Genomic DNA, 13,970 nt, shown 5'->3' on the forward strand with positions numbered 1-13,970 from the left:
ATACATGATCATCTTACACCTACAGCTGAGAGACTGGACCAAATAGCACAAGATAAAGTTCTTAAATTTTAATACGTGAATTATGAAAGCAACTAGAGGCCTCAGATACTTCAGGTTTTAAACTTTACAAACATCACCATAAAAAAAGTAACCAAGTAATACAGATGTTCATCTGTATGTGCTCCAAATAAAGCATATGCAACAGTGCTTGTGGAAACACCAGGATAGAGACATGGGAACAAGCCAGGACGTCCAGAAGGATGCACATCTGTGGATCTTGTGTTGTACATGCCCGTCCTATGTAAAGGTTGACAGGTGTGGCAGAAGATCTGAAATCAAATCCCCATGTGCTAACATCCAAATGCCATTTTAAGATGTGCATCTCATCTATGACTAACTTCTGAAAACACAACTAGATTTTAACACTCATACAAGTACCCGAACACTTAAAAGTCACCATTTCCAGGCAGCGAAAGGCTGTGGATATGGGTGTCATAACTACAAACATGGCAGGGTATGAGCTGCTTGTAAAACCATGAGCACATATATTTATTACAAATAGTAGCAAACACTCCAAGTGAAGAATGACTTGATGCCAGATCATACCTGGATATCATAACCAGCTCCATCTTTTTCTTCTGATGCTGGATTCCTGTTCTTTGGTCAGTCTCTCATATATTAGTACTGTAATCATTCATATTTTTCTTTTTTTTGTTTCCCCTCCCACAAGGTGGTAATCCAAGAAATCCTTTAGATAACTTGGGTGCATATTTTATAGCAAGGTACAGACTTTTTTTGAGGAAATGGAAGTCCAGGAAGAACAGCTTTTCAAAACACTTCCTTCTCCTTTACCTCAGAAACCAAAAACTTACTTAAAAACTAATTCCACAGAAGTACACCACTAAAACCATGGCTACCATCGAACTATTTTCATAACAACACACCTAGAAAGATATACAGTGCAGTGTAATTAAGCAAACTTGTCCCTCCACAGCTCAGAGCAGTTAGTTTAATACGGGAAATTCCAGATACTTTTAGGTTTGAAAACACAGAAAAGCACAAAAGGCAGCTGACTGACCATTTGGGCTCCACAAAGGATACAGTACTTAACTTTAGAGAACATACTTTATTTAATAGAAGTTTTTTGCTCCAATATACAAAATAGGGGACTGTGGTCCCAATTAACATTTACATAGTTACACAGCAAATAATTTCCACCATTTACAACAACTGACAACTCTCCCACACTCTCCACTGTATTACAGCCAAGAAAAATATCCTACAATGTTTTACATAGCAATCAATTATATTTTGTACTTCCCTGCTTCTTTTCTTTTTTTTTTTTTCTTTTTAAGTTGCAGTTTCTGATATCAATTTAATTAAGAACTTAAAATTATTTCAGCTGCACTAAAAGAAAAATGAAATATACAATTTGGAGTACTACCTCAAAAACCCGATACAAAATAAAAGTCAGTATCTTATAAAAATACATTGCAGGAGTAAAACCAGTGAAACAACAAAAATGTTTTAAATTTTGTTAGGGTATAAAAGATTTAGCAACTAGTCTCAGCTTTTAACTACACCAAGAAGAAAAAAAAATGACCAAACATTTTAAATTAGCAAAAAGTAACATGACAGTTCTTTTACAATACTGTACCTTTAGTATGCAAAGGACTTCATCCTTCTAACATGCACCATTATACAACTTATTCACCCATCAATCCTTTTCCCACTGAAAGATGAAAAAGGTTTTAAATTATTTGAATTCTTTAAGAAGAATCCAATAATATTTTGTGCACCTTCCACAATATTTAAGCTTTGCTTTACAATGCTGGTAGTTTAAACAGAACACATTATTTTATATAAAATAATCCTAGCCAAACCAAGTCTTTAGAAATTTTGCATTTTACAAAAGCAATTTGTTAGAGTATGACAGTTGCTAAATAGCCCGATTTATTTAATGACCCTGTTAAAGATTTGTTCAACTGAGTGAATAGGTGAAGTCATTTCCTGAGCTAAAAGATACAGGTAAGTAAATAGTCACTTATAGCAGCAGACAGGAGACATTCTTTTTAAAAGTTGTAACAGTATCAATAAAATAACCTCAGAAAACTACAAGAATGTAAAAATCGCTAGCTGAAGTGGGAGTGACAAGGACATCCAAGACCTGATTGCCATAATCTGGAATGCACATCCCATGACTTTCCAGAAATTACATTCAGCTACTGTCAGATAACATACTGGTAAATTGAAGAACGTCAAATCAATAGTTCACATTTATTACAGATCAGGTGTTTTGTCAAGATTTAATTCTTAAAGCTGTTTCATTAACCTAAAACAAGGTAAACGGCCTGGTTTTAGAAATTTTCACTCTACAGGACTTAAGTATGATTCATTTTAAACAGTGTAGTATCTTTAGTCTCATGAAGTTCCAAGCCTCTTTCTTCTTATTACTCAGACATAATTTATACTTGAGACCTCGAGTGGTTTCTGAGATAGTCACCCATGCTATTGGGAACAGAAGTGGATCTATGTTTAGAAGAGGGAATACTAGTCTTAAAATGGTTTACCTCAACACAAATCATTCTAATTTGCTTAGTGTGTGAACCATTAACAAATTATTAAAGACTTACAAGGACCAGTATACCGCCACTGCACCATCATCTTCTTATGATATGCATTCTTACAGTCTTCTATGTAATAGCTTGATCACTGCTTTTTTCATCCATTAATGGAAAGAGGATATTCTAATTTAATTAAAGTACCTCACTTAGATACCAGTTCCTCCAGAAGCAAATCTCTCTTTTGTGTTATTCATTTTTTACAGATACTGTAGGCATTGATTTTAGAATTTATATTGGCTCTTCTTTAACATTTAAACATAATCAGCTTTAATTCAAATTAATATATAAAATTTCCAATACTTGTTAGAATATAGGACAATACACAAGATCCTAAGTTACAATAATTTATAAATAAAAATAAAACTATTACAAACCAAATCTTTCCCCATACGGAGATTAAAAGCCATAATCTTGACTGATTGTTCCCGGTCATACATTATAAATAACATAAGCTTCTTCAGAGAAGCAAAACATATTTGCCTCCCTGACATCAGTTTATATCTTCAGTTAAACTACTACCATCAAGAAGGCAATTGTGTTGGGCCCAGATATATCTTCTTGCTTACATGTTAACCCTCCCAACCTCATTCTTTTAAACTTAAGCACAGGAAACTAAGTTCACAAAGAGTCCTTTACCTTTTATATATAAAGTCTGTATAAAATACAGATTTCTAATGCTCCTATTGCACTAATCTAGCAGTGCAGTTAGAACCTGATTCGAATTTTACTGAAGTCCATGAAAGGTTCTCCAGTGACCTTAATGGGCTTTAAATTAGGACCACAGAAATAGTATTACCTAAAGGAAAGCTCCTGCAAGAGTGGCTGGTATCTCTCTTTTGCTTATGAGATGCAGTGGAGATGCGTACTCAGCACATTACCTGAGCAAATAAAATGAAAACGACACAAAGGTTTTAAGAATCCCAAACTCTTTGTTTAGTTGTGTGTGCAAACTGTGCTACTGCCCCTGGAGCTCCCTGCTTTCCTTTTTTTCCAGTGCTTGCTCCATTCCAAGATAGAGAATATGCGAGACATAAAAATCTCTCTTCACTACAGTTCCCCCTCAATCCCGAGACTGATAGAAGAGGATGTAACCAGACTCAGAGTTCTTTGAGATGTCTGATGTCAACCCGTAGAATTCTTCAATAGCTTGTGCATCAATTTTCTGTATGTAAAAACCCAAAAATTTAAAGTAAGAATACCTTGCATGACACATATATAACATTAAGTTCCACTCTAAAAACTACTGCCAAACAAAAATAACTTTCACATAATTATATAAAGTAATAAAATCTAAATCTTAAACTTGTGATGTTCTGTTTTCCCCTCTGCCATCACCTGCACAGAGGATAGCAGCTATATATGTTTTATATATACACTTTTAAGTATTATGTGAGTGCAATCTGATGTACAACTTTCACACAGAAAAGTTTTAAAGACAAGGATATACTTCACATCAATCTGAAGAATGCAAGTACAAACTCTCTTTCTAACTCTAAGCGGTATAAGTCAATCAAATGCAGAGGAGAATAAGGAGAAGGCAAAGAATGAAGGCTAACTTTTTATATGTTTATCACACAGAATCTTTGCTTGTGATCCTGTTAGCTTAGAAAGCCTCCAAGATTTTTGGGAAAAGATGCAAAACTTGTGTTAGGAAGGTGAAGAGTATTGTTCCGTTTTCATTTTCATGATTTTTGGCTACAAAAGAAACTGAAAGTAAGCTCTCTCACCACATTTTAAAATAAAGGCAATTAGGCTACAAACAACAAAGGTGGAAAGATATTTCTTCCTTCACTTAGGCAGATTTAATTTAATCTTACTCCCATGACGCGGAATAAAAACTCTCTCAGGAAGGAGTGAGCCATGGGCCTAAATCTCAATTAGATGTTTCAGATTTAAGAACAAAAAGTTCCTTATTTTTTCTTTAGAAGGGTTAAGAGAACAAAAATACATTACTGCCAGGTGTTGCTGCTTTGGAATTGGAGAGATTGTCCCTGATGTTTGTGAAATGATGTGAGATCTGCTACAGCTCTCACTGTTTTCCCTGGAGGTAAGTGAACTTTTGACCCTACCAAGACATTTCAATTTACTGTGTATCTTGATAAGACACAGAAGAAAACCTTTCACTTTCCCATCAGCTCTGTATTTCCATGTTTGTCATTTCCTCTGTGAAAAACCGTCCATAATGTGGCTTGGAGAGAAGAACTCTTCAATACCCTTGACCTGTCCTGCCAATTAAAAACGTAAGTCCAATACCTATCTCACTCATTTTTCTTCTTTTTAATTACGCAGTTTTTGTGTATTGCAAGGAAAATATAAACTATTCATTTTATAGATGTAATTAATTCAAATAAAGTCAGGAAAAGGACTTGGACAGCACAATCATCTTCTGTTCATGCATAAGCACAAAGGAAAAAAAAAAGGAAGATGACAGAACAAGCAAAAAACCTGAGATGATACAATATACGGACACCAGCAGTTTCTGCTCTTTCTCTAAATAAAGAACAAAAGCTAACTGATGAGACAGATGACAAAGTCAAAACTGGTAAAGGGAATTCTGCTGTTCCAAGAAAAGAATTAGAAACCTTTTATTTTTATTTTTTTTTAATAATAAGAATTCCTGGAAGCATGACTAATACTAGCAAGAATACCACCAGGAGCAAAAGGCTCCTGTTTCAGGGATTAACTTTAAGGCGAAATCTCAAAAATCTGAAGTTTCTTCCTATTTTTATATTTGTTACACCTTTGTCTGAAACAATCCAGGATACTCGATAAAACAGACTACCAGACTTATCCATTCCATTAAATCATAAGCTCCTAGAAAATATGAACAAATGGCTCGCTCCAACAAATTGCCCTTGGAAAAGAATTGCAGTGAAACCAATATATCTATATTGTTATTTGCCATGTCTTCTGGTCATAGGAAAAGCTTATTAAACAAAGGTGAAAGGCAGTGGCCATAAACAAAGCAGCTTCTTTTAAGAAGTATAAAAACCAAAACACAATTCAAAGCATTGTACAGTCATATTAGTAAGGTGCAGCTCTGCACTCACAGTTATTTGCTCATTTAGACTGGAGTTGAACCCTCTTTTCATTAGCACACCAGTCTTTTTAATTTAAGTTATCGTATATGCAAGGGGAGTGCATGCGCTCTGAGAAAAAAGTCCAGGGTTACATAGAGCTTACCTCAACAATGTCATCATCAAAAAGCAACCAAAAATCATGACTCTTCACTATTGCAATATAATGTCCTCTGTTAGGGCCACTGTAAAATAAAATTAGAAAAGAACACAGACAATAACACACGTATGTACAAATGTATTCCATTAAATTGTTGTGTTTTGTTGTTTTTGTTTTGTTTTGTTTTTCCTTGCAGAAAAGCAATACTTAACAGTGATTAATATAGCTACCAGTACAATTTCTGTTTGGACATTTATTTTCTTTTTTACCCTCCACTTATCTTCAAAATGAGGTCTCACTTATCTATACATTTAATATTGTACGAAATATATACATATATATGGTTTCAAATGAGGAATAACTGGCACATGTATCAAAAATATAAGTGAAATTAAAAAAAAAAAAAGAAAAAAGAAAAAAAAAAGGGAGACAGAGAAGTGTAATCAAGAAAACATTCTGATGTCTGGAGGAACAGAACAGATCCCAAACTATTTCTGATCGATCTTCAGAAAGAAAAAGCTGTAGAGCTGATGTTCCTTTACAGTCTCAATGAGGAACCTCTTTATCTGGTCCACTGTAAATAAAAACTTAATTAAAATGACAATTTAGAAGACTGAAGAATCCTCACAGCAATGAGAAGGGCTTCCAAACATATTGAAACTGTTACAATGCACAGCTCTTCAGTTTATGGCAGACAAGAAATTTCTCCATAACTACAACAGAAAAAAAAAAATAACAGCACATCTTTAGAAGTGTCCTATTTCTAATCAGATTTCAAGTAAAGAAATAAAACACTTTCTGAAGCAGCTGAACCTTAAAACTGAAAGTGGACAATTAGTTAAAGAGATTCCGGAGCTGTCTGAACCAGCTAACAAGTTTCAAGCTAATAAGTTTCAAAGAATGTAGCTTGAATGACAGAGAAAGAAAAGGCCAGGATTGGACAAAATGGTTAGAAATGGACAAGTTCTGTTTTCCCTAAAATCCAGAAAAAAAGTGTCCCAGAAGACTATGGCACAAAGACTTATTTTCCAAAACTGTCCTGGCAACTTGAGGGATCTTATCTGTACTCTAATCCTAGGTCTATTTAGGGGGGAATAGGGGTGGAGGTGCCAGCAGCTGGCAACCAGAGGGCAGGTCTGCCATTTTGAGGGACTTTAAAAAATTGGAAGAATGGGCTGATAAGAACCTCATGAAGTTTAACAAGCATGAATGGGAAGTCTTGTGCCAGACTAACTCTATCCAACAGAACCAGCTGGCCCAGGGGGTCAACAAGATGAGCTGTTAGCCAGCAGTGGATCATTTTGGTGGCAGGGATGAGCACACGTGGGGCTGCACTGTAAGAGCAGGGCCAGCAGTGAAATTATAACCCCCATCACTCTGCATTCTGGGACCCAGAACTGGACACAACCTTTCCAGTATAAGGGAGACACTGATAAACTGGAGGAAGTCCAGTGGCAGAGGGCTACATCACCAGATGGAGGAAGAGAGGCTGAGGGAGCTGGCTTTATTCAGCCTGGAGAAGTATAAATGAGGAATCCAACTGCTGCCTTCCACTAACCAGAACAGAAGAGTTATACAGGAATCAGAGGCAAGCTCTTCTCAGAAAGGCATAGTGAAGAACAGTGTGGCCAGCAGGACTAGGGCAGTGATCATTCCACTGTACTCAGTGCTGGTGGGGCCGCACTTCAAATCCTGTGTTCGGTTTTGGGCCCTTCACTACAGGAAAGATATTGAGGTGCTAGAGAGAGTTCAGAGAAGGGCAACAAAGCTGGTGAGGGGCCTGGAGCACAAGTCTGATGAGGAGCAGCTGAGGGAACTGGGGCTGTTTAGCCTGGAGAAAAGGAGGCTGAGGGGAGACCTTATCGCTGTCTACAACTACCTGAACAGAGGTTGTAGCATGGAGGGTGTTGGTCTCTTCTCCCAAGTAAAAAGTGATATGACGAGAGGAAATGGCCTCAAATTGCATCAGGGAAGGTTCAGACTGGGTATGAAGAAAAATTTCTTCACAGAAAGGATTGTCGGGCATTGGAAGAGGCTGCCCAGGGAAGTGGTTGAATCACTATCCCTGCAGGTGTTTAGAAGATATATAGATGAGGTTCTTAGGGACATGGTTTAGTGCTAGATTTATGTTATGGCTGGACTCGATGTTAAGGGTCTCTTCCAAACAAAATGATTCTATGACAAGAGGCAGCAGTTGCAAACTGAAGCAAGGAAAATTCTGACTGGATATAGGAAAAAGAAAAAAAAATCACTGTGAGAACACTGATGGACTGGAACAAATTGCCCAAAAAGGCAATGAAATCAGCATTCCTAGGCATGAAACTCAGCCCAGCGCAACCTAATCTAACGTCAAAGTTAGCCCTGCTTTGAGCTTTTAACAGTTGACCTTGCAATGTAAATTATTCTGTGATTCCAGATGTTAAATAATAATTTTTCACTTCAGGGCTTTTATATACTCAATCAGCAGTTTGTAGAGCAGCCCTGATTTTAAGACATGAAACCATAAGAACATTTGCCTAATATAGCAAAATCAAATCCAAATCTAACAGTCATTTTTGAAAGCAAGGAAACAAAGTAATCAACAAAACTCATAATTTATGGATATATTTCAGAAAATGTTGCTCAAGCCTACAAAAAACCCCCCATCCTAAAGGAAATACTTTTTAAAGGAATCTGTTCTATAATGCTTTTCTTTCTTAGAAACTTTAATAAAATGATCTTTAAGTATTATTCTAGTTACATGATACTGTGTGTATCATGTTTGGTTTTTTAAACATAGTTAAGTTCATACAAAGATCTGTCATGTGAAATATAGTGTTATCACTTTCCACAAAGAACCATCATGGCATGAAAGTCCTATGTTTTGTCAGGATTGGTAGCACATCCCTGCAATGTTTTCTTTCCTAAGAAATTTTTCTTTTAAAAGGTCTTTAAATGCTATTAGAGTTATATGATATTGGGTGTTTTGTTTTTTTAAACATAGTTAAGCTTATACAAAAATCCCTTGTGTAAAATAGAGTTATTACCTTCCACAATGAACTACCACAGCAACAAGGTCATACATTCTATCAGGATTGGTGGCATCTCCTGAGGTGTTAAATAAACGAAGCTCTAAAGGAAAAACTACTCTATAAGAGAGTTTTGTGTATCGATGCAGCTGATCCATATATTTAAATCTCTTCAAATGGAGAGCTAGAATCATAGGCAGCTTTTTTACTTTCATCCTGAAAAAACAAATAAACCAAACAAAAACAAACCAACAGTGTATCCAATAGCCAGCCAAAACATTCAGTTAATATCAACAAACAAGAAACCTGTCAAGTCTCTAAAAATTTTTGCAAGTATTAAAAGCTAAAATAATCAGCCGTTTAACAAATATTGAACATGTTCTGTATTGCTAAACCAAAGGTGGATTTAAAATAAATAAAGGTGGATTTAAAATAATAAGCTATAATACATAATAATGATAATGGCCATGCTGAACCCACGGAATAATTTAGACACAATGAATGCATAGAACTTAATTGAATTTTTAAACGTGCCTCCCCATAGCTTTCCTGAGTTCCCAAAAGCAAAACCTAGAGCCCGTTTGGTATACAGTGAAGGTATTGCAACAAAATTGTTCCACAGATCCTGTTCTAGATGAATTTTTCAGTAAACTAGCCAAGTCAAACAAGCTTTTTAAAATAAGTTTTGTTACGATACATATATACATATTTATTACTCCAAGTTTTCCCATCAAGCCATTCATTCAACATGGCCAAAAGACACAAATAGCTCACTGTTACTCACCTTACCACATGCTACTCAAACAAGATGATGCTGTGCTTTAGCAAAATAATTTTGCACAAATGCTGCAGCAGTATTTTATGGCAATCAACACCAGCAAGTGATAATCTAGTTTTACTCAGGGCCCCTTTCCCTAGTTTGAGATACTGAGATCTCGCATCAGTGCCTATAAATCCTCATGAGCCGTCCACAGCTGGGCTGGCCACAAACACTGACCTTCCCTCTCCAGGCAATAAATTTGCCCATACTAAGAAAACAACCACACAGAGAGCTCTGCTGCTTGGCACAGCTAATTGCCTTAGATCAGCACCATGCTGAATTTTTCAAACTGCCTTCAGCCCAAACAGTAGCTCAACAGCCTCAACAATACAGCCCAGGTTTCAAACATGTCTATTAAGACCATATTGTCAGAATGTCAGGAAATACATTTGTACAAGACAACCTTATTTTCAAAAGGGAGGGAGATGGCGACAGAATACTTGAAGACTCACCTTCCTTCCCTTTTTCTCACTAAACTTAGACTAATAGTAACTTGTGGGAAACCCTGCTAGACTCAGATTTTCCCCATGGCCCGCAAGGGAACTAGGGGAAGTTGGGGAATGGCAGAAAGACGACAGAAGCAGCTATTTCTAGGGAGAGATACTTTTTTATTCTGTTACTGAGACACAGATATAATTTCTGCTCTATTTTTTTTTTTTTCCAAATGAAAGTCCCTCTTCTTATAATGCAATTCTGTTTGATAATAGAAACTCTTTCACTGGTGAAGAAATTCAGTACACCACCTTTGCTAGTTGAGTAGACACTATCATAGATAAGCTTCATGTTAGAGACAGAGGAAAATTATTACTGTAGTGAAACTGAACTTAAGCCCTGCATGAAAAGCAAACTATAGACAATAAAAGCTGTGCTTTGCCAATATGGTAGTGCCTACAGTACAGGTTTATGTCAACACAGCTTATGTTGGTCAGGGATCATATTACCTCCACCAAAGAAAATGAGCTAAGGCAACAGAAAACAACAGGACAGATGTGGCTTCACAACCCTCTAATACACACCAATTAGTAAGCTTAGGCAACGTTTGGAGGCAGACTTTGCAGATGAGATATGCCAAAAGCCATGTGCTAAATCTATGGTAAACCAAATAACCAGAATCAGTGGTATAACCTGTAGAGCATGTCAGTGTTCCCACCCCTTCAACACATCTGCAAGCAGCAAAATACTTTCTCAGATAATAAATACCACAAAGTACACAAAATCATAGCATTTGCAAAGCTGTAAACAAGACTTTAAGAATTATTAGGCAGACAAGAATTATTTTTAAACATAATGAATTTCAGGCTTCCACAGAGCTTTTGATGCTTTTCAGGAGCACTGTGAAGCAGAAGTTTAGCTTAACTAATGCACTTTTAAGAAACCAGAAACTTAGTTAACAACAAAAGTTACAAGCCTCATTCTGTCTGAATCAGAAAAAAAAAAAAAAAAAAAGTTATATCAAAGTGATTCTTACAGAAATTGGAAAAATTGTTTTATTGTCGAGACAAAACCAAGTCTAAAAAGTCACATGAAATCAATTACTTTTCATCATTACCCATAACTGTTGATTAGTCACTGACAGTTTGTTTTAACAGGTCTTTTTAACTTCTTTTTGGTCCTAAGACCATTCTTTTTCTTGTTCCTAAAATAAATAACAATCAAAGGACTCCCCCAAATGCTTTACATGGACTCTCATCCCTCATGGCAAGTAGGCTGATTGAATTTAAGCAAGAGGAATGCAACCAAGTTACTCTTAAGTGGAAGACGAGTGAGAAAAACTAAGGATAAGGAACCTTCTCCCCCTGTCTCATACACACACACACACACACAAAAGGAAATACAGGAGTATTTTCATGAAATGCATGTTTTCATCCAATGTACCTTTTATGTGCTTCTTGTTTACTGCGACACTCTTCACAGTAATATTTGTATTCACTGCACAGAGTTTCTGTATTGCTGAAACCCCTGAATAAAAAAAAAAAAAAAAAGAAATACTATAGATCATGGAATACTAGTTTCTTATCTGAGATATACATATAAACATGTACAATATAAACATAACTTTATAGTCTTTACCTAAGATAAAATTTACTAAGCTTGTGAGCTTTCAGTTTTACTTCCCGCTTTCTAGGTACAGATACAAGACAAATTATGAAAATTCAGATATTTGCATCTACCTTAAACAATGAGTGATTGAAGTATTTTGCTCCACGTCAACTGAAAGGTCTAAGAAGTCTTCATCTTTGCTGCTTATCTGCAGGAGAAAAGAACCAATAGATTATAGTTAAAACTAGTTATACTAATTCACCTGTTTTCAGTACCATTTTCTATTGACAAAATGCATCTTTTGCCTTATAACAGCCTTTTAAAAATTTTTACAAATGGCCTTTTTATTTCAGAGATTTGCTAGATCTCTGTTTCTGATTTTGTTCAGGAGAAGGAAGAGGGAAGTGCATTTGTGTCTGTGGAGGTATATAATACCAGTTGTCATTATGCTGATTACAGCTTAACAATATTAATGCCAAGTTCCTTCAACACCTCACTCTTTTCAAAAGAATACAATCACTGGGATTCTTCTATTTAGTCCTCCCACCTCTGTTCTTCCGCTAAGATTCCCTCCAACTGAAAGTTACGTATTTGCATATCATAGTGTCCCTAAAAAAGAGCACAACTATTTTGAATCCTCTTCCTAGCTAGATTAACACTCTTAAATGAACAGCAGATAGTTAATTTGTCAGTAAATGAGAGCTTGGGACTTTGTCTGACAGAAGCAAAATAGTGCATAGCCATTTCTTACAAAAATGCAAAAAAAGCAATTGAAGTAAAAAAGAAAATCCTAGAAGCACAGAATAAATTCCATCACAAATACTGAAAAATGGTGGTGGATGAAATCCAATAGCTGCCTTAAAAACCAACTATGTTATAAAAATGTTTAGGAAATGGCAATATGCAACCTTAACTTTTGTCTGCTAGTGTTTCCTCTCTGTATTTAGACATAATCAGAGCCACTGATGAGAATGTCCTCTGCCTTTTATGACTCCTAGGTACAAAAATAAATGCTTTTAGAAAAGATGACTAGCTGCAGTTTGTTGATGAAAGCAGGAAAAGTTAAAAAGCTATGGGAAAACTAATGTAAGTTGACCTTTAAAACATGAGATTTATGTTCCATTTTCAACCCAGAATGAAAATAAATTTGGAAAGTTGTTCTCTGATTATCAAGAGATAAGAAACACACAGTTCCTAGGGGCAGCATACATGAGGAATAAAAAGAAAAATACAGGTGGTGAAGACAACTATTTTTGAGAATACTATTTGGCAAATCCAAAAACTTAGGAAATTGAGTTAACAGCTTCTGATAATATCTGTGAGAGGACTGGGCAAAGATTCCTCCCACTCTTCTGTAGCTAATCTTGCCAAGAGTAAGTGTACATGTACAAAAAATATGTCACTGTGCCAGTACACATCACATCTATTACACCATTCAGATACTGAAGTGTAATGTTTATACTTTCAAAGGGATCACAGAACATATACAGAACACTTCCAAGCTGTTTTTAGAATGGAAAAAAAAAAGGCCACCTGCATCTTCAGTGTGCTGCACACTTCTTTTCTTCAGGGATGTACTATAGTTTAGGTGTATGCACAATTGTCCAAAATATCCCATTGCAAAACACTTGGAATTATCAAACTTGAGTTTGTAACATGATGAACTCTTTAGCCTGAGGATTAAGAATCATTCAGAAAAAAAAAACCAAACAGTTCTAGAAAATACTCTGCTGCACTCTTTAGCTAGGACAGCTGGAATTGAGTCATATGATCAGTGTTATTCGGACACAAAATTAGATAATTCTTCCTCTCTTGGTCTAATCAAAGAAAATTCCATGAAACAATAAAGATTTAATAGCCAGCTTTATCCCATGCAAAAGCTGTAAGGGCAGGGAGGAGATGGAGAAGAGGAAAGGGATGTGGTGTACTTGATTAAAAGCGATTGATACTGAAACCAGAAGTTCACAAAAGGAATTCTTTTATTCTTAAGTGATAACGCTGACAGTACTGCTTTAAAGAACCTCTCTCAGGTTAGCACTTAAGATCATGAGGAACCATTAAAGGCTTTATTGAAAGAATAGCTAAATGGATTTTTTTCCATCTATGTTGATAATTTAAAAATTGCTATTCTTAATTTTCAAGGTTTTTTTAGCATTTGAACAGTACCTTTTTCCAACATTAACTCATTTTTAATTAAAAAAAAAAAGTTTAGAAGTCAGCCTCCCCTCTAACCAGGACCCCCCTCTTCCATAGTGATGTTTAGTTGAAACAGAATGTCTAAGTTCCTTAGACTGAAGTCAC

The 13,970-nt window shown here is 35.8% G+C and overlaps 1 protein-coding gene across 1 annotated transcript in view; it reads right to left on the reverse strand.

Moving 5' to 3' along the window:
• Positions 1 to 1,106: 1,106 nt before the first annotated feature.
• The window catches only part of USP12 (ubiquitin specific peptidase 12), a 38,801-nt gene continuing 25,937 nt past the window's right edge, over positions 1,107 to 13,970 (reverse strand). Inside the window, exons 5-9 of the mRNA XM_065050673.1 lie at positions 11,801 to 11,877; positions 11,505 to 11,588; positions 8,828 to 9,025; positions 5,808 to 5,886; positions 1,107 to 3,786 (exon numbers count right to left, since the gene is read on the reverse strand). Coding sequence (XP_064906745.1) covers positions 3,685 to 3,786; positions 5,808 to 5,886; positions 8,828 to 9,025; positions 11,505 to 11,588; positions 11,801 to 11,877 — 540 coding nt within the window. The 3' untranslated portion in view covers positions 1,107 to 3,684. The remainder of the gene's footprint in view (positions 3,787 to 5,807; positions 5,887 to 8,827; positions 9,026 to 11,504; positions 11,589 to 11,800; positions 11,878 to 13,970) is intronic.

The sequence above is a fragment of the Columba livia genome, chromosome 1 (assembly GCF_036013475.1).
Source record: "Columba livia isolate bColLiv1 breed racing homer chromosome 1, bColLiv1.pat.W.v2, whole genome shotgun sequence".
Taxonomy (NCBI): domain Eukaryota; kingdom Metazoa; phylum Chordata; class Aves; order Columbiformes; family Columbidae; genus Columba; species Columba livia.